We start from the raw sequence: 24983 nt of genomic DNA on the forward strand, positions 1-24983 counted from the left end.
CATGCGAGTGGGTGTGTGTGTGTGTGTTTGACTGTGCCTTGGTATGTGTGTGAGATGGCAACGCGATGCCACAATTTCCGCAATTAAATAAAAACGCAAACTTAAGCCGCGGGCGGCGAGTGGTGGCAAAATGAATGTCGAGTGTGTCGCTGTGGCGAAATATTTACATATGTTGTTGCTGGCTGCGGTTGCTGTTGCTCACACAAACACAAACAGAAACACAAATACAGGCACACACCAACACTAAGAGAGAAACACACCTACGCAGCGACACGCAACGCGTTGACTCTTTTTGATTTGAACCTCAGCACCTACCATCAAAATGTGCCCTGTGCGTGTGCGTGTGTGTGTGTGTGTGTGTGTGTGGGCTCTTAGTTCATTTGAATATCATACACATGCAACGGGGGTGTGGATACACACGCATGTTAATAGCTATCAACACCGTTGGCCTCTGTTTATTTCTGGCACGTATATTTAATATTTCTTGCTGGCTTTTTTGCCATTTGAAGTTAACTTTTTGCCGTTTGTCTTGCTGGCAATGGCAATGGCAATGCTGTGGCTGTGGCAGGGCTGAAGGCAAACAGCTCAGAAACGAATAATTTGGCAGTCGAGCAACCGGGCCAAAAAATCAAATAACAGCACAAAAACAAAACTTTGCTCATTTGTTGCTAACTGCGTACAGTGAGTGCGAATGAATGAGAGAGAGAGAGAGGGGCAGACAGTGATACAGGCAATGCAGTAGGTATCCTTGTATCATTTCATCTTTGGAGGCTGCCGCTGCTGTTGCTGGCAGTTAAAAGTACAAATTACAAATATCAACAACATCAGCAGCAGCAGCAGCAGCAGCAGCAGCAGCAGCAGCAGCAGCAACAGCAGCGGCAGCGGCAGCGGCAGAGCAAAGTAAACTCCATGCCGCCTCAGAATATGCTTTTAATTTTATATGCATAACAAATTTACGTAAAGTGCGCTCTGCCAGCGATCGCCAGGTGTCTGCTCTGTATACGCATGCGAGAGAGATAGGGGAGAGAGAGAGGGCGAGAGACAGTCTCATGAAATTATATAAAGATGCTTACTAGGTCGTTGATATGCCCTCTACCCAGAGGCGCCACTAGGGTCGGCCTATGCTTAGCTTGCCATTATATTGAAATTGCGTCTACGTGAGGGTTAAAATTTATGCCAGACTGCCAGACGGCCAGACGGCCAGACAGCTGGGTACTGCGTAACTACCCGTCTGCTGTGAAAAGTGAATTTTGATAGATGATGTGTGGGCTGTGCTCGACATAAATATAAATATGCAGCTGCCTCAGGGCGCTTGAAGCCGGATTTATTTGGCTCCAGATTTATTTGGCAAGGCGAAATGCGAAATTATTTTACACTGCGCACTAGTTACAATTTGCTGGCGCCTTTTTTAATTAAACGAAATGTACTTACGGGTTACAGCTCGCACGCCACAATGCCCGCCCGAGTGGCGACGTGATTATATATGTGCCACAAAACACGGCCGCAACGCACTTTGGTGGCCAAATAAAAGCCATAAATCCCTCAAAAATTGATGCTAAGCTCAGGACTTAAAACGACACACGCCAACACACACACACACACATACACATATATACATAGGCAGACAGACAGACACGTACGCATAAAGCACTTTTAAGCTCGCTTAATGCGATGCACAGCAGACGAAATCTGTGGCAGTCACCCTTACGTCGATATATACGTGTTTACCCCCCAAAAAAAGAGGAAGAATAGTAATATACACATATGACTACATGTATATTCATGTAGATATAAGAATAAAAAATATAGCACTTAATTAGCAACCTTGACTTTCAGCGCCAGCACGTCGAGTTGCGTGCTGTTAAATGTGGAATTTAAAGCCGCTTCAAAAGCAGCTGGCAGCTGGCTTTAAACTGATTGCCAGGTGGCAACTGGCAACTGGCAACTGGCAAGCCAGTTGGTTACCTTAGGCGAGCCACCCGCTGCTTGGTGGCTGGTATTTTGCCTTTTGCTGCGCTGGAATTTCGCGCAAATAAACACACACAATTTTTAATTTACCTTTTGCGCGCTTCGCTTGGCGCATTTTTTCTCATTTGAAGCGAAATCGAGACAGCTAGAGACCCATAAGCAGCGGTTGCCCCACAATTTTCGTGGTGCTACTGCCTGCCTGACTGACTGACTGTGGCTACGACTGTAACTGTGGCTCCACTTCTCTCTCTCTCTCTCTCACTCTCCATCTTTGACTGTGGCTACTGCTGGCAGTCATTGGCATCGCTGCAGCTTTTTGTCTTGTGCTGAATTTTTAATTTGCCTGGCAACCATCGAAAGAAAACGGCAGCAGCTACGAGCTGCGAGCTGTGAGTTTGGGTTAAGTGTCTGCTTTTACCTTTTCTACATTTGATGAAGGTCAGGCCCAAGTGATTCAACACCATCAGCAACAGTAGCCGAAGGATAAGTGCTGAGCTCTTCTGCTCGGCTGGCCTATGTCTCTCGGCTCGAGTGCGCTACAAATTGAAATATTACGATGTGCTAGCTGCGCGAGACTACAGAGACAGACAGAGTAGCAGCTGCTGCTGCAGCAATGTGGCACATTCGTATGGACACACATGCGGCATTAAATTTACATTTACTGCTTCTTTTGTGAAGCGTCGCACTGAATTTAATTACAATTTTAACGGCTATAAACGCACAATGCTCAACTATTGACACTGCCTGAGAAAATGGCATGCGGTGAGCGCATGGCCAACGGCACGTATACGCAATAACGCGAAAGTGGCATACGCGCTGCACAAATATATGGCAACATTCAGTGGTGCACCAAACGTGTGTGGCAGCGCGTGGGGCGGAGCGAGCTCACCAATGCAGGGGCAAGAAATGCTGACCCAGTTTGACTTTGGCTTCATAACTAATTCACATACACAAACACACACACACACGCAGATCAGGCAGAGTACATAAAGCATCCGTGTAACACGGACCTTCTAGCACCTGTGCGCGTTGTGTACACACACACACAGTTGGCCAGGTGGGTCGTTGGATCGGGTGTTGCAATATAATTAAGCTGAAATAACATAAGAGCATTGTGCGTGTGCGTGTGTGTGTGCGTGCGTGCCTGAAAAGTTTAAAATTGATGCGACTTATCCGTTAGCGAATACTTTAAGGCGAACTCAGTGGGAGTGGGTGGAAAAAATAAGGGAAATGCTTAGATAAATAACACAAGACAAACACTCGAAGATAAGAATGACAAGTAAATGGGGAAAAAATTAAGCATAAGTTTATTCTAGCCCCTGCCGCTGCTGACCCTCCATCAATTTTGCATGGGACGAGGCGGAGGACAAGTGCAGACGTTGAATGAAATTTTTATTCTGATTAAAATCATGCAGACCTGTACATATGTCATGCATAGTTCGACTGTCACAAGAAGCACGGGCAAACACTTGGGGTCAAAGGCTCTTTTTCTTGGCCACTAAAAGAAATTCCAATTCAAATGCGAATACGAATACCAATGCGAATGCGAATGCGAATGCTAAGGCGAATGCGAATCCAAGCTAGTCATACATGTACATGTGTGCAAACTCAATCTAAATGCTATAAACTGCAAGACGTACTCGACGTTGTAGACGTCGCCTGTGTCGTCGTTGAGCTTGTCATGTGACAGGACCAAGGACTTGGCCGGACTACGTTGCTGCAGACTATGCCATACATATGTCGATAAAAAGGCATACGGAAATTTTTATGTCCCTCAACGTCAACCTCATTGCAAATTGTTATGTATGTATGTCGTCCGTGTGGGTGTGTAATGTAGTTGCTGTATGTACATATGTGTGCGTCCTTTTACGGCATTTGCAGTTTCTTACCGGCAATCCAATCGATTTTGTAGTGCCTGCTCGAGAACGTCTTGGGGCCGAGCATTGAGTTCATTTTTTAATGACTAATTCTGCCAGGCAATTTAATTGGCCAGTGTCCGTTTGGCCTGGCCCCAATCAATCAATCAATCAATCAATACCACAATCAATCAATCAATCACCTGTACTTGTAGCCCGCTAGTTGCAAGCATTTTGCATTTCTGATGACCATTTGATATTTTTATGGCGACATCGCGCACCGCATCGAATCGGGCCGAGCAAAAACTCAAACTCAGCTCGAGCTCGAGCCCGAAACGGAACGGAGCAGAACGTAACGAATCGAATCGATATTTATGATTATTTAATAAACTCAATTATATGGCCAGCCGCTGCCATTGCGTGTCACGCTCTTTCGTTCAGCCCCATCCCTCTCACACTCCCGGCCCATCTGTAAGAGAGGTTATTGCGCTCAAAGTTTCTTTTGAATGATAGGCAGGTTGTAGACTCATTCAACTTGCAGGCAACTGGCATTTTTAATTTGTTGCTAATTTGACATTTAAATGTGTACGAAAAATGCAATGAAAGCCCCATTAACAGTGGCCACTCAATAAAATATTCATAATTCCATTTGCGTCCATTTTGTTTTTGTTTTTGTACTATTTTAATTTTTTTATTTTTATTTTTTGTCGTCTCCATTTTTATTTTCAGTTTCATTTCCTTTTTTGCGTCTCAGAATTTTATGCACTTTGGCCAAACTTTTTACAGTTTGCCATTTGGCATGGATAAATGGATAGCATTTGGCTGAGAAGAGCGGGTAATTTGGGGAATCATTGGTGGAGAGGAGATGTTAAATTGAAATGAGGCGAGGGCAGGGGCAAGACCCGAGTCGATGCCATTTGCTATGTGACTGCAGCTGGGCAGTTATTATCGATGATTTTCAAGATGAATTTTTAATTTGAATATCGATGGCTGTTTGGTTTTTCCCTTTTCATTTCGGGTATTTTTTATGGAAGTCTCGATGGACATGAAAAGCTCGTTAGCCGCTTTGAATTCATTTCGATTCCGACAATGCCACACAAGTGCAACAAACTCGATGGAGTGGCATGTTTATTTACTGTGTCCCCGTGGCCAATTCCGAAAAAAAAAAAAAAAAAGAAAACGAAATAAATGCTGTTGTTCGCTATATCTATTCCTGTTTACGGCACGTAGCAACGCTCAGCAAACATTTAAAACAAGTCAAGCTGCCGTGCCAAGATAACAAACTTATTCACACACACACACACATACATACATACAGACACTAGAGACACACACACATACACATACACCTCCGTGCTGTCTGCAAGTGAATAAAATACAAAACAAAACCTCAATTCAAAGTGAATAAAAATTGTTTTACAGCTGACGTTTGCTTTGCATTTCAAATAGTTCAGAGACTCCGACTCGAGGCAGACAACCGTGCAGACAGCCCCAACCGCCCCAACCGCCCCACCTCGAAATGGAATTCAGTGCATGTCAAACTGCTAGCAGGAATACTTGTCCCCGACCCGATTCTTTATCCAGCTGCTCCCAACTAATTCCCGTCGCTCCCTCGAAAGGTCATCGTGTTAATTGGAGCGTAAGTGATGGCACCTGTCGCTATCTCCCATCCACCCGACACATGAGCATAGCCGTGCATGCTGCTGGTATTTGTGTGGCCAGTGAAGCGTTAAGTGTTGCTTACCAATACTGCATCCACTTAGCTGCAGCTAATATATATTTAGATATTCACTCTTTAAATAGCAAAGGTGTCCTGCACTCAGCAGCAAAGCATTGTGCAAAGAGACTTTAAATACATTAATAATACTTAATTTAATTAGGTTAGCCCAGGAGATGTCTGAAATTCTTACTCAGTATTTATTTCATATTATATTTATTTAGTTTAGGCTAGAGGCATTCACGCATCTCTGGCTTTACTCACCCGATCGGCCTATGGTTAGATTCAGGTCTGTGTCCACGGCCGTTGTGGCCGATGATAGTGACTTGTCGGTGGGCAGGGCCGGCGGCGGCAAGGGCAGCGGGCCCACTGTCGAGGTGGTTGTCAAATCGCAGCATTCGCGCTCCGGAAACTCACTGCAGCGTGCCAGATGAAGGGCGCCGCCAAAGAGCATGACCCAAACACTGAGGCAGCATGACAGAATTTTTAGATTTTTAATGCGAAAGCGGGTCATGTTGGCCGCTTTATCGGGGCGCGCTTTGTTCCCGTGGACGGTGCTGGAGACGCAGGCGTTGCGCCCGACAGGTTGCTGATTTTAATATCTCACCCACTATTGTCGACACTTTGTGTTCTTCCTTTAACTTTGTAGCTCGCGAATCCTTTTGCACTTTATAAACATCTATTTGTGAATGTATGAGTGCTTTTAATGTTCCATTTGTGTCAATGCAATGGCATTATTGTTGTTATTGCTGTTGCTGTTGCTGTTGCTGTTGCTGCTGACAACATTGACTTAATCCCAAACTGAGCTCGCTTCATTATGTATATTTTTTGCTTTAGTTTGCACAGTGCTCGACATAAAAATGCTTTGTATTACACCTGCTTACAATATATTTTACTATGTAGTGTAATCAAGATTTTGCCATAAAAGGAAAAGCGTAAAAAATTAATATTTCAAGGTTCGTTTTCATTCTTTTCCTTTTTTTGGTTTCATTGACTTTAAAACATTGTCTAAATTGTTGAAAACGAAAATCTCTTGAAATAGACAGCAGCCAGAAAGAAATAGGGCGAGAGAAAGAGAGAGAGAGAGAGAGAGACGAGCAGTCAGCCAGACAGACAGACCGACTATGAACAGCATTTACAATTACTTTCGACAAAACTTCTATAGACAACAATAGACATAATGCAGCACTAACGACAACAACACAAATACTCGTATCCATAGGCGGCCTTAAAAACGGAAACACACACACACACAGAACGAGGCTCCAGAGACAGTGTGGGCAGAGAGAGAGAGAGAGAGAGTGGTGGGGGGAGGGGCTAGCGGGTGCCATGATGGAAGAGTCGCCCACAGCAAACGCTGAATAACATAAAAAACTTTTTCATTTACAATTTGCTCACTGGGTCTATGGCAATGCAGCCAAAGTAGCAGCAACCACAACAACAATAACAACAAAAGCAACGACAACGACAACAACTAACAAGAAATGTTGAAAAGTTTTAGCGAATGCGAAAAGTTGTTGTTGCTGTTGCTGCTGTCGCGACTTGCTGCGGTTGTTGCGTTGTGCCAACGTTTTACAATTGTTGCCATTGCTGTTGTTGTTGTTGGCCCACTGACTGGGCAATGTCGCCTGGGATCGGGAGCCATGGCGTATGCGCCGTGTGCAGCGACTGCGTTCGAGCTCAACTCAGTTAAATTAATTCACTTTGCTGCGCTTTTTATCGAACAAATCGCGAGCAAAGCAAATGTTGACTGAATCAATAAAAATATAATTTGCTGTGATTTGGCTCAAAGAAAAATGCACACCCCAGCTGCCAGCCCCCCCGGCTCCCGTCGTTAGCCACTCGCAAGCGCTAATGCACTCACAAGTGCCGGAAATCGTCAGCAGGGGAAAGCAAACACTTCTGTGCACAATCATGTAAACAAACAGGCGACAGCGCTGGGACAGACAGCAGGCAAATGCCGCGTGCGTCTGCTCGAGCGTTAAAAAATTATTGCCAAACAACAACGACAACAACAGCAGCAGCAGCAGCAACAACAACATCAACGTTGACAACAAACAACGATGAACATACAGATACAGACATGTTGCAGTCAATCACCAGCGGGCGCGAGTGCACAGGCGACGAAAGTTGCTAGTCAACGAAGCGAACGTAGTCCAACAGAGTGACACACACACACATACACACACACGCACACACACAGACGCACACACTTATAGACATTAACAGTGCATAGTTGAGAGGAAGGAAACTGCAAGGCGCGAAGGCGTTTTCTGCATTTCCCTTGTTGTTTCTGCTTGAAATGATTTTTTTGCTGCTGCTGCTGCCGCTGCCGCTGCTGCCTCTCTATGCTGCCTCATGGAACATAACGAGCCGCACACCACGCAATAACATTTTTTTTTTAGTTTTTTATTCTTGTGTTTTTTTTTTTTACATTTTGCAGCGCGTCGGCCGTTTGAGTTGTGCACGTTGTCAGCGTCGTTTGCTTTTGAGCCAAAAGTGTTGCCATAACGAGCGTAAAATGGCGGCAAAAGGACGATGAGGCAGAGCAGAGCAGGCTGCCAAAGACAACAAGCGGCGTGTTCTAAAACAAACACTGTGAGTGTATATGTAAGCGTGTGTGTGTGTCTATGGGGAAAAATGTGTCTGTGTGTGTATATGTGTGTGTGTGTGTGTCGAAAAATAACGAAGTAAAAATTGAAACTAAAATAAAGCCATGTTTGCTTCACAAATTGTTACGTGTGCCTGACTCTGCCTCTGCGTCAGCCTCTGCTTCTGCCACAGTCGCTGCCTCTGCATCTGCCTACCTGCCTAACTGCGGCAGGCAGCACCTTTGGCTCGGCTTTTGCCTCGAACTGAAAATGTATTTATTTAAAGTTGCAAGTTGCGAGTTGCAAGTTGCGAGTTGTTGCATAAGTTAATGCAACGCTGCTGCACCTGAACTAAAAGTCATTGCCAGAGCTCCACTTCGTGTGGCTAGCAAATTTGTTGGCAAAACGCTATAAGCATATTAAAATATATAGATATATGTATGTATGTGATCAAGCTGGAAAATTGGCCAACACAAACTAAACTCGACTCGGCAGCTGTGCAAATAAGTGTGTCAATGGTCATGCTTTGAGTTTGGTCAGCTTAACAGCCCAACAATTCGAGCTACAAATTCGGCCAGTAAATTTAAATAGTTTTGCTCTCTCTCTCATTCTCTTACTCTCTGTCCTTCTATTTCAGTAGTGTGTGTGTGTGTGTCTGACCAAACAAGCCAATAAATATACCACAAATTGTATGCAGCCAGTGTCAGGCAGAGAATTAGCTCTGCATGAGACATTGTATTGACTTGGGCAAGCTTTTGGTGCAAAGATAAAATGCCCAACCGCATGCCATTCACATGCTGGCCAAAAGGCGATTTAAATTGAAATTCTTTAGTTGCAATATTCAATACTAATAAAGACACAAAGCCAGAGCGTGAGACAGAGTGAGGGAGAGAGAGAGGGAGAAAGACAATCACATTCTGTATGCCACAGGCAGCTACTTAAGTGCATTTTCCATATAATTTACCAAGGTGTTTCATGTCGTTTGTAGCTTGTAGTTGGTAGATCTAATTAGGCCTCTGTCAGCATCTCATGAAAGTTGCATTCCCGTTGACTGACTGCCGACAAATTGCAACCGACTTGGAGGCTCAGATTGCACTGACTTTTATGTAATTAAGTGCGGTCTAGCAGGCAGTCGTCGCCCTCAACAACGACATGAATACGACTCCCGCGTGACTGCGACTTCGACTGTACAATTGTCGTCGGTGCATTGCAAATGCAATTTGGCGACTCGCAATGGCATTTCAACAAACAATTAATAACTTTAAATTACGTAATTTAATACTGTAAATTACCATTCATATTTTAAATATAATTAAAGCATATTTCACTCATACGACGCGAGTCTGCGATATTCTGCTTTAAGTATTGTTTAATTTTTCACTAATTAGTGCCATAAGACTACACTGGAAGTATAATTAAATATGCACTATTTTTAATTACTCGCGATGACACAGCAGTATGAATACAAATATTCAGAATTTATTTCCATGGCCATGAAAGATTCTCGATTCTAGTGAAAAATTATTGCTTCAATTACTAGCTTAAATGTTGACTTAAGCTTAGTTAATGATGCTTTATATACAGATTTAATTTCATCTGCAAGCTCTAATGAATTCGTAATAATCTCCAAGTAAAACAAAAATATTTGCGGACTTGGCCAGCCAAAGGGATTCAGCTGCTGTCGCTACGCCGCTGCCTCTGCCTCTGCCGCAGCCGCAGTCGCTGTGCCACTGCAAACGGCGGCTGTCAGTATTGGGCTGAGAGTAACCCCTGAAATTAAAGTGAGTTCTGCGTACTTTTTGATAACAACAAAAATAACAATAACAACAACCAGAAGAGGAAGAACAACAAGCATAACAGACACAACAGAAAGAATGTTGAACATGAGTGGAGTTACTGGCAGGCCGTGTTTCTGGCTGTCTGTCAAGGGGTCGCCGAGTCTGTCTCATATATTATGCAGTGCGAGCTTTATTGTTTCTGAAAGTTGCAATGAGTCGGCTCATCTGATCGCGTTCGTCTGTGACCTTGTCCGACTGCTGTCAAGCGCTGGCATCCACCTGCCAGTCTCAGTCAGTATCTTTGCTTGTGTCCCGTTTATTGCATCAGCTCGCTTTAATGGAAATACACATCACAATTACATGTAAGGCAGGCAGAGGGCAACGCACGCCACGTGGCGTATACGCAACGTGGAAATTGTTTGATTATTTTCGAGTACAGCAGGCTTGTATTTTAAGAAACTCAAATGAAAATCCATTAGCCTCCAGACAGCCGCTGGTTGAGTCTGTAATTCAGGCGTGCCTCACGTGAATCTCACGTTGAATAGGCTCACTCTCACTTGAAACTCCATACGCAAATATTTGACATTTCTGTGCTCGCTGCGAGTCAACTGCCATTTTATGGCCCATTTTACGAGTATCGATTGCAGAGCCTATGATTAGCCTGGGTGTGTTGTGTGAGTGTATGAGTGTGTGAATCGGGGCACCTGACATACAAGTCAATCGATAGAATTGTAAACTAAATAAACCGTTCTAATTGCGTGGCTGTTGATATTCGTGGGGGCGAGCCACTCGAGCCAATGAAAACAGCAATAACCTTTTGGATTTTACAGCTTGAACTTTTCATTATCGATTCGAGCAAATGCCAAGAGCCATGGGCCAATTAATATGATTTCGAGCTGCGATTACGCAAATCGTTTTTAGGTTGCCACTGAAAGTGTGCGTCTATTTGGGTAAATATATGTATATATGTATATATTTATAAGTAAATGTGTTTGCCTCTGTATGTGTGTGAGCGACGAATTTCGGTCGTATCATTAATAAATGTCGCAGGAAGGCAGCCAGGTCAGGCTAACTCTAGCTGTAGTCTGGCTGGCTGAAGGTTCTGCAGGTTGTAGCATAATCCAATAGACGACTCACACACCCCCACAAACACACACGCACACACACACACATACATGGTCACTCTCTTGGGGCTTGGGTTGTACTGGGCAGGGACCTGCTTGGCATTAGGATAATGGATGATTACTGGCAAACGTGTGGCATGCGGCGTGGTGCCCATTTACATGCAGCAGCAACGTTAGTCAAAGTCATGTTTCGGTTTACGGTTGCACCAACTACACACACACACACACACACACACATACTCGCAAAGTCAATTTCATGTACAATTTTATTTGCATACGAGTACTAAACACACACAAAGACAGGGAGAGAGGGGAGAGAGAGAGAGGGCTAGAGACAGACGGCACTTAGACACACATTTCGGCTCGTCTTATTGCATGCCTTGCAATTTATTTGTCTGTTGCCTCGGCCAAGAAAAATAGTTGCTAACATCACAGAATAAATTTTATGCATTGACATTCATTCGAGCGCCCCACCAACCCCCAGCCAACCCCACTTTGCTTGTTGCCCCATTGCCGAATGTTGCAGCGAGGCGGACGTCAGGAGTTGCTGCGACAACTACATATCAAATTGACCCAGTTATATACCCTTATCCTGCCGCCCATCAGCTGTCCGCTCTTGCGCTCATTTCTGCGGTGTGTCTGCATGAAAATTTGGTCAATAATTTGTACTGCTGCACCACGGCCATGGTGGCTCGCCGCCCCACCACCAACAGTGTCGTCCTCCACACACCCACTGACTCGCCCATCAATCATGCTTTCTGTTATTGTTCTCGATTCTCTGGGCCATTGTTGTTGCTGCTGCTGTTCGTGATATTCGACGTCTGCAATTGCATTGATTTTCAATTTTTTACCGTGCAATATTTGTGTTTACATTCGGTGAACAGCACTTACCGCCCCCCACACACCCCATTTATTTGCTCGCCAATATTTTAATAATTGCTTATTAAAATACACATGTTTCCATTTGCACAATTTTATTGGACAAATGATTTAAGCAAATTTAAATGCAACTGTTGAGTGGAAATTTAAAATGAGATGAAGAAGCAGATGGGATTGAATTTCAAATACAGATTGTCAAATATCTAATAAATATATACTCTTAGGATTATACAGTGATATTCTTCCTATAAATATAGTTTGCGAATTCAATTTATCTTTTACAATTTTCCATTATATTAATCGACATCCATTTCGGGATCCTATTGGACAGCCACACTCCCACCCACACAGATCCCACTTTATGTGCACTGTCGTAAATTGTTGATTACATGACACTGCGCTGAGATGAATGGGTGGATTTGGCGGTTAGCTGACCTGACGTAAGCGCTAATAAATAAGCCTCATACAATTCCATTTCAGCAGCGGCCACGCATTATTAATGCAAATTGCCCACTGATGTGTGAGTAAATAGGTTGGCTCACAATGCACTCTGATGGTGCATTAAGTTGGCGGGGACAGGCGGACAGGCGGACAGGCGGACAGGCGGACAGGTGCCAGGTGTTTAAGCCATTTACCATTTGCCATTTATCAACTGATTGGGTCAACAAACTGCTGCACTTTGCTACAAAATCAATTTGTTCATAATTAAGGCAGTAACACGTACACACACGTACACACACACTCACACACACTTGCACTCTCTCGCTCTTTTGAACAGACAAGCAATTTTCATTTGAGTTAACAGCCAACTGGAAACAATTTTAAAAATAAAACAAAAATAAATAAAAAAAAAAAATAAAGTTTTAAATACAAGTAAAATAACTAAAAGTCCAGTGGAGCTTACAGTCTGGCCAAACAGACCGCATCAAACCGTTGCATTGGGACGACGGTGCGTATGAGGTATTGAGCAGCGAGCGAGGCTTCTCCAAATTCCATACAGTTTTTCGTTCCCGTTTCGTCTTGACACGATGCTACTACATTCATGCAAACACACACACGCACACACACACACATACTGAATGTACATACACATACATACATAAAGTAATTCAGTGTTGTTCCAATAAAGTGCTTCATAAATATTTATTGGATTATCGAACGTATCGAACGCACACACGACCATACAAAAGCAGTCGAAAGCGTCGCTCCTGCCAAGACTCCTCCGGCTGCCCGGCACTCCTGCTCCTCGCCCTGTCTGTCCGAGCGCAACGAGTGCCATTGCCGTAATGAATATAAAGCAATGAACATTGCAATAAGCGCACGTATGAATAAATGAGTGCAGTATTGAATGCCACTGACCAAGTGGATGAGTTGCTAGACTGAGAGAGACACACACACACACACATAGAGAGATAGAGAGCGAGAGAGAGTGGGACAGAGGAGTGGGTAAAAGTTATATCCATGTCTAAGCGGCCGTCTGTCCGAATTCCATCTGCCATGAATGAATGAGTGAATTAATACGAGTATGAATGAGTACATGAATGCTACACATCAACTAATAGCCAAAGTACTTTATCCCATCCGCATGGCTCGCTATAACATCTGCTGGAGCACCCGTCTAGGCGGAATACGACAAAGCTGTTATGGCCAATTAATTAACTGAATAAATGGCGGTTCACAGCTAATTGGACTATCAATTAACACGCCTGAGCCCCAATTATTATATCGAATGCATAAAATGTCAACGCCATCGACTCTAGCCCAGTTATGAGAGCATTAAACGGATATTCAATTATAGCTATGCTATTAAAGCCATATTAAAAGTCATCAAAATCTTGCACAAGGGCCAGCATTCCAATTTCACAGAAGCTAATAAGATTCGTATTTATTATTTAGTTTGACACCTGGTAGTTACCTCAGTTACCTGTGAGCCTCATGCGGACTGTTTCGGGTGCATATTTTATACACCATCGCTGTTTACATATATTATTCCATTCACACACATACAACTGTATGCATGTGTGTGTGTGTGTGTGTGTATGTTGCTTTTTCTTATTGTGAGTTCATTTACACATTTTACAAAAACATTGAAGCGTGTAATTCGAAATGGGAGCTGCCGTTGCTACAAAAGTCAAATAAAACTGATGGCAGCGGTGCAGCTAAAAAGTGAAACACATACACACACACACCCACACATACACAGAGATACTCTCTGCGCCCATACATGCATAGCATAATGTATTCATAGAAAACGACAACTGACAAGAGAATCAGACAAATGGAAAATCTGACTTGCTGAGCTCCATTTTGCTTGAATTTTTAGTTCATTTTGTTCCGTCATATTTTGTTTTCCCGGTCATGAGACTAAAGAGACGACAGCGCGACAGTCGGCAGCTGCCGGAAAAGGATACAACACAAATCACACAAATAGTCAAATAGGTGACATTGGCTGCAACTGCGAACGAATCACGCGGCACAGCAGCAGCCACAGCACAGCACGAACAGGTAGCTAAACGATGAACCCCGCTTGACTCTATTTGAGCTTCACATGGCTGTAACCAGCTGCAGTTGACAATCCCTGCTAGTTGCATTTCATTCTGGCTGGATTTGCTTCCTAGATTCTAATTCAATTCGTTGGCTTTCCCCTTTGGAACTTTATTATGGGAGAAATCCTTTAAGCGGGGACAAATGATAAATACATGAAATTTTAGTTTGAATTCTGTTTCTGTGTTAAGTATGCCGACTCGTAGCTTTATAAGTTTACCTAGAAGAATGATCTGTTGGGTATCGCTTGGGTAAATAAATCAATTCAATATCATATCTTGTAGTGTATTGAGTCGTCTACACCCGAAATAAATCACTTTGAGTTGGAAATTCAACTATGCGATTTGCAGTTGTCTGCAGTTCATAAACCACTCGGGGGCAGGGACACAAATTACAGGCGCTCTATGCTCAGCATTATGCATAGTCAGCAAGTTTTCAGCAACTTTGCTGTGCAAACTTCTACCTGCTGCCTGCTGCCTGGCATATGCCACATGCTATACTCGAACACTAACTGCGTGCTGCCTCCATTGTAGGTGATGCAAGCGACGATAAAAAGGCAGCAACGAGTATCCAATACAATGCGCTTAGTGGCGTCAATATGGCCGCACAATTCATACATTGTAATATCGATTACGAAGCACTCGAACTCGAAACACGTTGCCCACATGACTCACACGGACACACTGCCACACACACACACACCAACACCAACACGATATACATACGTATATATAGAGCAGTTACGAGGCAACTTCTGCCCCTCTTCTCCAGCTCAACTCGGCCACTTGAGCCCAAATGCCGTGTGGTTTGTAGTTGGGCCACGCTGCGTATACGTATTAATAAAGTGCTGGAGGTGGCGGCGCTCATAATTGCAGTCATGAAAAGCATTATAATACTCATCCACCCACAGCCTACACACACACACACACACACACGCTCTGGTAGCTTTATGGGAACAATGGAGGGGAGTCCAGAGGCCAGCAAACCACAGTCTGGCGGAGCGCATTGATTGATTGTATCATTGGCGATTGATCGCTTGAGTAATTGTTGTTGATTTAATAATTTATTGTGGTCGCAATTATTTAAACTGTTTAACAAAGCGCAGTTTACAGATGACAGAATCAACTTAAAGCCGGCAGCACTTTTGCAATGACATCATTCACACTTGGGCAGCCCATCGATCGGACGTGAACAGGGAACGTAGAGCTGCAAATGGAATTCATTGTGGGGCGACTTATCTACATATTGCTTTGTTAAATCTGCTTAGCAAGGAGAAAAGGAAAGCAGTCGAGAGTGCAAGGTGGGTAGTAGACGCAGAGCTGCATTAAACCTAACTAACAATCGCAAACGCTGAAGTAGGTGCAGCAGAAATGATTCATGATTCATTCGAACCAGAACCAGACGAAGGAATGCAAAGTGGAAGGACCTGGGCAACAAAAGCTGTGAAGGATATGAACGGTTTGCTAGAGCAGAAAAGCAAATATTGTTAGACTTGTGTTGCAAAATGTAAAAAAAAAAAAAAACACGTAAAACTACAGAGTGAAAGCAAAGAAAAAAGCGCAGGTAACTAAGCAAAGAGCTACAAAACAACAACAGCATAAAAAGTGGGCAAGTTACAGTTAAAGCAGCAGAAAAAAATGTCAAGGTAAAACTAACAGAACTAGCGTCGTTCTGGCCGTCGTAACACCGGAAACGGAAATGGCAACGCCATACAAACACTTTATATATATATATATATATATATATATATATATATATATGTATGTATGTATATAAAGCAGCAGCAATTGCTGCGAGTGACTTTAATGCAGGTGCTCGGCAATAGTTTTCATTGATAAGCAGCGCAAAGGCAAATGCAAATAAATAAACAGCAAAAAGAAATAAATATATATGTATATAATTAAACAGGTTCGCTATAAACGGGCTTGTAATTAGAGTGTAAAAGAGCGACAGGCGCAAAGTTCGAATTGTCGTTCAAAAGTAATTAAAAAGTTCACAGCACGGCAAAAAGAATGAGGCGAGAGGCGACATTTCGCGATTGCGCGAAACTAAAGTTTTCCACAGATTTGCTCAAGTTTGGCCAGATCGAAAAGTTGAATGCATTTAAGCCTTTATTTCATTTAGCAGAGCGCCAAATGCGCACCCCAAATGGAAACGTTGATTGCCAGCCCGAGTGGCAATTCAGTCTGGCCACTGCATTGCTTAGCGCATTTCTGTTTAGCTCTAGTTTATGCCACAAATATCACAAATTGTGACAACAGCCGCGGCACAACAAAGCCAATGCGTCCGCGACTAACGGCGACAGCCAACGAGGGCTAAGAGAGGCTTGCCGTGTGCAATGGAGCGCGATATATAGTGCTGCCCTTTCCCCAAAAGAACCGAACCCGCCAGCCTATGTGTCTGTAGCTTGTGTGTGTGTGTGTATTTTGGGCTTGTGTGGTGCCTGGGTAATCACGTCATTATCACGTGAAATTTCGGCATTAACGTAAATTTACGATTTGCACATGAGCACGAGCGCAAGCAAGAGCCGCTAAAAAAAATCAACAGCACAGGCAACGTAAAAAATAAAAATAAAAATAAAAATAAAAATATATGGGTATAAAACTACTAACGTGGCAGCCCGAGTCTCAGTTTCCAACTCAGTTTCCGTCTAGCTGCCTGGCTGCCAGCGACGCACATAAACTCACATTAAATACGATTGCCAATTTATTTACTAAGTGAACTGGCAGCGTGGCGAGGCGCGTCAAGGTGCTGCAGGTCGGGCCAGCCAGGTGCCAGCCCAAACATGCCACGCCCCCCAGAAATACAACAGCAAAATAAAAATAGTAGAAGAAACGCACGTGGTGGAACGAGCGCAGCTGGCTCAAAACTTGGCTCAAATTTTAGAGCGGAAATAGTGCCGTTGTTCCTCCACTCGTTGTTGTTGCTGCTGTTGCTGGCTGGCAGTAATTGAAGCAGCGCCCAAAAAGTTGTTGCAAAAGCTGTGCCACAAAACACAACAACACACACGCACACACGTTTGGTTTGGCAAGTTTTATGCATACAATTAACGAATGTAGCACGCCTCCTCTGTTATATAGTCAACTCTCTCTCTCTCTCTATATATATGTGATTGTATGTTCACTATAGACGAACAGACGAAAACAATGTTTGGCTTAGCACTCAGCTGGCTGAGAGCAAGCGGGGAACCACATTAACCCATTAGGCTTAAGCTGTAAGTAGCAGCAATCTACGCTGATGGCGGGGCAACTCTTGAGGAGCTGGTTGCCTTTTCTTTTCAGCCTCAGCGAGTCTCAGTCCCAGCCCGCTGCCTGATTTCCCTGTCCCAGTGTCTCATTTGTTGGCGTTGCGCTTTTTCGCTTTGCTCTACAATTTTCCAACACATTTGCCAAATTAAATTATATAGCATATGCAGCAACAGCAGCCAGAGCACAAATCTCTCTGTTTTTTTGGCTTTATTTCGGGTTGTTTTTCTGGCTTAAATCATATGAAAATCACACTCGACTGACTCTGCTGACACTCGGTGATTTACACGCTGTGCGCTGCCTGACTGGCTGCCTGGCTGGTCGTTGTTTGTTGTTTCACTTGGCACTTGGCAGCACGATCACTCCACGTTCCACGTTCACGTTTTCTTTTCCATCTACGTTCGGTGCTTGGACTTTGACACGCACAAGGGTCTTTGAGCTGGAGTCGGGCATTGCCTGTGACACGCACGGAGCACCAATCAGTGTTAGTGGGGTCCGAGCCGGGTCACAATTCATTTGCATCAATTGTCGTCTAAGGCCACTCACACATATGCTGGACGAGCCGTCGAGTATTCGTAATTCTGTTCGCACGCATACGCAGCACGCTTGCCATTGGCCGCGCGTCCGTTCCACACGAGTCTTAGTCGCAAACTGTTCTGTCCTTGCGCCTGCTGCCTTCGTGTATCCTGCCAGCCGACCATTCGGCTCGCCTCGGCAGTGTGTCGCTCGTGTCGGCAGCTCGGCACGAGAGGTGCGCTCGTGCCTTGGAGCGGAGAGCCGTCGCGTTTGGCGCCAAAATCTGTTGTGTGTAGAGTTGGCCACAGTGGCTCCCAAACTGTGCGTGCCGCAGGAGACTACGCCGAATGCCGCCTCGCTGCTTGACATCTATATTTGTAAAGTAAGTAGCACAATTATGTTAAGCATGCTTAGCATGCAAAACTGACAATTCTTTCAGCGAGTCCACGGTGCGTGGATTGCGCTGCACTTGAACGGAATGCGAATTCAATTGCAATTCGATATTCCGCTTTTTGTCGACTCCCATCAATTAGGGCTAGAGCCAAGTGGAAGTGAGCAGCGAGTGCGCTAATTTGCAATGCTCATGAATCAATTACAATTACGAGTCGCTGCTCTCGAATGTGTGTCAAGTGGTGCAATCAACAAATCCCCAGCCCACCTCCATCCGCACAGGTGGCCGAGTGGAGACTATGCAACCGGAGTGAGTACGGCAGAGAGTGAGAGCGACAGAGAGAGAGCGATAGAGAGCGAGAGAGCGGCGCTGCAATTATTCGTTTTGTTTTGATATCGCATTCGTAGCGTAGGCCGCACAGTTAGAAAGAGAGCTTTCCGTGTTGGCCTAGGCAGGAAAAGCTTACGACGGCCGCCGCGGTGCGTGGCAGTGTCCAATAAAAAATAACGTATACGTCGCGACTGCCCGCAGCAAGCCTTGCGGTAATTGGACAAAAATGTAGGAGCCGCAATGTCGTAGGTGCTGCGCGCCTTTGGCGTGGCACCTTCCACGTGCAACCTGCAGCCGTTTTATGCTCGGGCTCGAGCAGCAGCGACCCATAAAACAATGAGCTCGAGTTTGCCTTGGGGCGCACGGGGGCTCGGGGCCGGCATTCAGAAATGGACTCAAGACTTGAGGCCTGGAGGACTGGACGACTGGAGGACAGTGGCACGCGGCATGTCAACGTGTCGCCAACGCAATAAATCCATAAAGCCCGCCCGGCCGTTGAACGCACGACTGAGCAGCCGGCGCTGAGCCACCCAGCCGGCCGCAACCCACTCGTGTTTCATAATGACGCATAGTTGCACGTAGAAATCGGATTTGCTTTTCGGCCGGCGCATGAGGGCACGCAATTATTATCGCACGAAATCAAAGTATTGCCAGCTACCCAGCCGCCTCCTTTCGAAGCCGACCCAGCCCTACCTCAAGGGGCGAAGGCACGCCTGGCCACCAGCTGGAGCATTAACGACTTCCTCTAGACTACGATTTGCCCATTTGTGAATCCGAACTCGGCCACAATATCAGTTATAATTATTTTAATATAATAATAATAAAGATATAATTAGCCAGCAAGCCAAGCGGCCGAAATACTCACGATAGTTGAGGCAAGGTGTGCACGATGAAAAGCTGCCAGACTTACCTGTAAGGAAACAATAAAACATTAATTTAATTACGGAACTTCTGAAACGTAGTTGAGCATATATTAAATGTATTTTTATGGTAATTCCTAAGACCAAAATTTATTTTATTTCTTGTAACATGCTTAAAGCTAAAAGCTACCAATATTATAATATATTATAATATAAGTTCAAAAATTAAATAATATTTTTATTTTAAATAATTAAGCTTTGTTTATGTTTCCATCAATGTCTGTTTAGTTTAATTAAAATATATAGAGCGAGAATTCTATATTATGATTTCATAGAGATCAAGATTAAAGTTTCCAAGCGAACATGGACGCGACAAACGAATTGACAGCAATATGAAAACGCGTCTTTGCTTTAGAGGTGAACATCAAAGAGAAGGCAACAAAATAAGAATCATACACACCAGCCCAATTGGTGGAGCAGGAGAAGGAGATAAAACAAAAGCGAGCATGAGGAGAAAGAAAACTTCAATCGATTGTGTAGAGAAATAAAACAAATTCGTGTAATAAACAAAAGTGAACAAAGTGAATGCAGAGACATCCTGTAAAACCAAAGCAGAGCTTGCACACACACACACACACGCACACTCACACTCACACACATTTTCGCACAACTACAAGCAGCTGACTGCAAAAATTTTGGGTGCTTTGATGTACAAAACACGGTGCGCTGCTTTGTGTGGTGCAGGTGGCACCACAGCCGCCCTATGGCAACGCGGGCCAAACAGCTGCTGAAATTGAATTTGGAGCCGGGCTGGGAGCAGACACAACAGGACGTCGAGCCACAGATGAATACGTGAGAATTGCTTATTTTGCGCGAAATTAAAAAACATCAGAGGCAAGCCACACGCACACACGGACAGCGTCACAGACACGTAGCACACATATACACTCTCACAAGCACACATACAACTAGGTAGCTGCATTTCTTGGCGCTTGAAGCAGAAATCTCAACGCAACTGTGACAGTTGCAGGCACTTGAGGCGCCCACTTGCCCCGCGCTCCAATGGGCAGCGGTTTGTTGCCCTGCAGAAGGCGCATAATTAGAAGCAGCAGCGAGGCAGGCCATGGAGCAGGCGGTGGGGCAGGCAGCTAGGCAAGCCGCCTGGCCAGCCACTTGGAGTGTGGCGCGCGCGCAAACAACCAGGAAGCCGTGACAACAATGCGTATCCATGTCAGCGCCAGTCAAGACAATTGCACTCAGTCACTCAGTCACTTAGTCAAGTGAAGCAAAACTTTAACATTTGCCAAGCCATCCGGTGCTCAGCTAATTGACGCGTAGCCAGCCCCAGCACCTAACACACCATCAAAATCCGAGCACATTTAAGACCTTTTCTTTGGGTGATGCATCAAATTATGTGCATGTGTGTGTGAGTGTGTGTGGGGTGTATGGTGAAAATGTTAATTTCCAGCAATAAACACTCGCACACACACACACGAGCTGCCTGATGAAAGGGACATACAAGGCAAATTGTGTGCACTTGGGCCAGGTACAAGTCGAGCCACTCAAACGAACACCTTTCAATAAGGCCAACTCATCAGAAGCCAGTCGGAGTCAACCGGCTGAAAGGTTACATTGGGCAATTTCTTTCGGAACTATGCAGCGAACGGCTACGGTCAGAGGACACGTATAATGGAGCGCCTGTTAGTTGCCTCAAAAAGGCAACCAGACTAACAACAACAACAACAACAGCAGGAAAATACAACCCTTTGCGTATACGCTATATAAACACACACAAAAGCACTCACACGCACACACACACACGTGCTGTAGGGACATGCGACCGGAAGAAACCTAAGCACAAAATTCATTTAAATAAAATTTTAATCGCATTGTTCAAGGAGCTCGGGCTCGGGCTCGGGCAAGTGAAATTGTTGCTAAAAAGGTTCAATTCACTGGGGGCGAATGGTCTATTGAATAATTTTGATAGACTAATGAGCTGCCGGTCTATTCAAGTGTAAGCACACGTTCGCAATTATGCGAGGAAACTTTTGAAAGGGATGCCAATGAGACTTGTTGAAAGTTTAACTTAATTATTGAATGAAAAGTGTTCAATGAATATGGCTGAGAATTTCTGTTATTTATTTATTTACTTCTTTTTTTTTCAATAAAAATATAAAGGCAAACTTTGAATACAGACAAGTTCAATAATAAATATAAAGCATGAATACAATTATTTTAAAGCTTTTTATAGATAGCTTGAAAGTATCTTTAGCTTGCCCAAATGATTTCTATAACAACTATTATTTATAGGCAGAATATTCTTTCTATTTGATAAGAACATTACCATTTATTAATATATATTCTTTTTTTTATTTGAAAACCATTTTAAGCAATTTTAAATAATTAAAATAACTCTCAACTAATTAAGACAATACCTATAATATTTTCAACATAATTTGTAAGAGATTAATGCGCTTGATAAGCCAATGTCATCGTTAGTCGTGGCCAATAAAGCTGTATTGTATGTTGCTCAAATTGCAGCAGGCAGGTTGATGGGAAATGGTAGAAGAACAGTTATTTGTACCTGTGCACCACTTCACACATTCATCCGGGGAGATGCACACACACACACACACAGAGAGAAACAGTCAGCCAGGCAGCCACTTGGGTCGGGTCTGTGGATCGCGCTTGGGGTAAATTACTTGACAGAACGCATGAATTCAAAACATTTGCCAACACCAAAAGCCGTCAGTTTCAGGCCGGGTCGCACCCAGGCCATGACGGAGCAACTCTAGCGTACACACACACACACACACAGAAAAGAGTCGGGCGTCAGGGCTGTCTAGTCGCTTTGTCTGTAACTGTGACTGTGACGAAGTGTTGTCTGTGTCTCTATTTTTGTGTGTGTGCGTGTGTATGTGTGTGTGTATGTGTATGCGTGTGTTGTCTGCTTCCGTTCATAACTTGACTCGACTCGACTCGACTCGACTCGACTCGACTCGCCTCGACTCTTGTCGCCTCAGGTTGACTTGACGGACGTGGCTTATTGTTTCATTTCGGGCTGCCGTCTGCGTTTATGACTGAAAACGCATACAATAGCAATTTATCATGACTTAATTGTGTGTGTGCGTATCGGTCTGCACAAGTGTGTGTGTGTGTGTGTGTGCGTTTGCATGTGTGTTCAGTGTACTTGTCAGTGGCGTGTCAAGAAAACTTAGATGTACTTAGTTTGCTGCACGTTCGAGCTGGGGCCAATTCAGCTTTCGCTTTTCATCTGCCAGCCGCTGTCTGCTTCTCGCTCTTTCGCTCTTTGGGTCCCCTTAAGCCTATTGCAATTTAGTTGCGGCTGACAATTGACAAAAACTTGGATTGACACTTTCCATATTCTCGGGGCTCTATTTCACATTTTAGCGGCATATTTCATGCACGCGGATAAAAAGCTATTAGGAGCGAACAGAGAAAAAAACACAGAGAGAGAGAGAGAGAGAGCACCAGCCAACGACAGCTGTCTTCAGCTGCAGACCCAGTGCATAAATCTTGCGCCTGAAATGTCAGCCAAGGCACAAGGACACTGAAAAGGACGAGCGGGTCACAAAAACAGAGAAAAGAAGAAGAGCGAAAAAAAAACGTCGTGCTGTGATAAAATGTCGCCGCATGCAGCTTTTATGTGGAACTGTAACTGTAACGCTCTCCGCTGGCAACTGTCTGGCATTTCTTAAGCCTGCAGATTAACTCGGGCTCGTCGCGGGGTCTCTTCAATTGTTGGTGGCGCCCCGCCGCGCCCCGCCACGCCCCGCCACGCTACGCCTCCCTGCGCCGCGGCTCGTCTCGCGGTTTTTGGCCTCGTCAAGTCAAATTGCAAATTGCATATTCAAATGCGCGCGGCTTTTTCTAGTCAGCGGCTGTCTCTTGTACAAATAGCAAAGATTTGCGCATGCAGCGCAAAAATAAATGCAAATGGAAAATGGGTGAGGGGAGAGGGGAGAATGGAGATGGGAAACGAGAGACGAGATATGGTAGCCGAGAAACGGGCAAATGGAAAATGGCAAATGGAAAATACTTGACAGGCGCAGCGCAAATGTTTTGCTCCCAAATTGAAATTAAATTCGCTTCGCTGTACTCCTGAACGCGGCGCTGCACAATCATATGCAACTGCTTACATGTCTCATATCTGAGATCTGACCCCAAAAACACAAATGCAAATGTCTTGCAAGCGCCCTTTGTTGCTAGCTAACGTCTTGGCTGCTCAGAAAGAAATGTGCCCAAAAAGCAGGAAAGCCGACAGCCCAGCCCCAGCCTCAGCCCCAGCCCCAGCCCCAGCCCCAGCTGCAGCCACAGCCGAAGGCGACCAACAGACAGCAGACAGCAGACAGCCGACACTAATGCTGATATGACTTCATCTTCAAAAGGCGACATGGCAGCCGCAGCAGCAGCAGGATTAAGAGCTGAAGCTGCAGCACAAGCGGCGGGGGCAGGTGGAGCGGGCATAGCTGCAGCAGCGTTTGCGCAATATGTGGGCGCTATTTGTAGGACTCGGTGTTTGTGCGGCTGCCGCATGGAGTGTACGCTAATGATTCTACTCATTTTCTTGCTCCCAGTCAATTTAATATTCTCAGCGGCAACAACAGCAGCAACAACAACAGCAGCTACGACAAGGATAACAAGTTGGGCTAGCTAAGAAGGCTGGCAGCGGCAAAAGGCAATGCCAGCACCTATTTAAGTTCCAGTTTTCGGTTGCGGATGCAGTTCGCCGAGTCGACTCGAGTCGAGTGGAGTGGCGTCGAGTCGGGGCGAGTCGAGTCGACTCCTGGGCTGCCAACCACTAAACCACTGATGACAACTTAAGAATGTCATTAAATTCTCATACAGAACACAAAAGCTGCATGTGCTTCATGGCGAAAGAATTGCCACGAGGATTTTAGGGACAATTTAAGTAGCACGGATTTAGAGACAGCTTCACCGCCCGCAACTACAACAACAACAACAGCAGCAGCAGCAGCAGTAGCAGCAGTAACAACAACAGCAGCATCAGCTGCAACGACAACGTTGACAACATGAAGAAACATGAAGATGCGGCCCACTAACAACAGCAACAACAACAATAACAACAAGGGGAACAACTACAAATGCAACCGAAAGAACATGAAAGAACAAGAGCAGCCACAGAAGAAGGATGCGGCATGT

At 44.7% G+C, this 24983-nt stretch overlaps 1 protein-coding gene across 9 annotated transcripts in view; it reads right to left on the minus strand.

Annotated features, from left to right (window-relative positions):
* Gfrl (Glial cell line-derived neurotrophic family receptor-like) overlaps positions 1 to 24983 on the minus strand; it is a 107851-nt gene that overhangs the window by 51764 nt on the left and 31104 nt on the right. The window contains exons 1-2 of one of the 9 annotated variants that reach the window (XM_089256294.1): positions 18249 to 19078; positions 5806 to 6220 (exon numbers count right to left, since the gene is read on the minus strand). The exons of 1 other annotated variant lie outside the window; for it this stretch is intronic. In XM_089256294.1, coding sequence (XP_089112420.1) covers positions 5806 to 6055 — 250 coding nt within the window. In that variant the 5' untranslated portion in view covers positions 6056 to 6220; positions 18249 to 19078. 7 more of the 9 variants (XM_089256293.1, XM_018113242.3, XM_089256292.1 and 4 more) reach the window with 7 other exon arrangements.

This window comes from Drosophila navojoa, chromosome 2, assembly GCF_054131105.1.
Source record: "Drosophila navojoa isolate 15081-1374.11 chromosome 2, UAZ_NAV_1.0, whole genome shotgun sequence".
Classification (NCBI taxonomy): domain Eukaryota; kingdom Metazoa; phylum Arthropoda; class Insecta; order Diptera; family Drosophilidae; genus Drosophila; species Drosophila navojoa.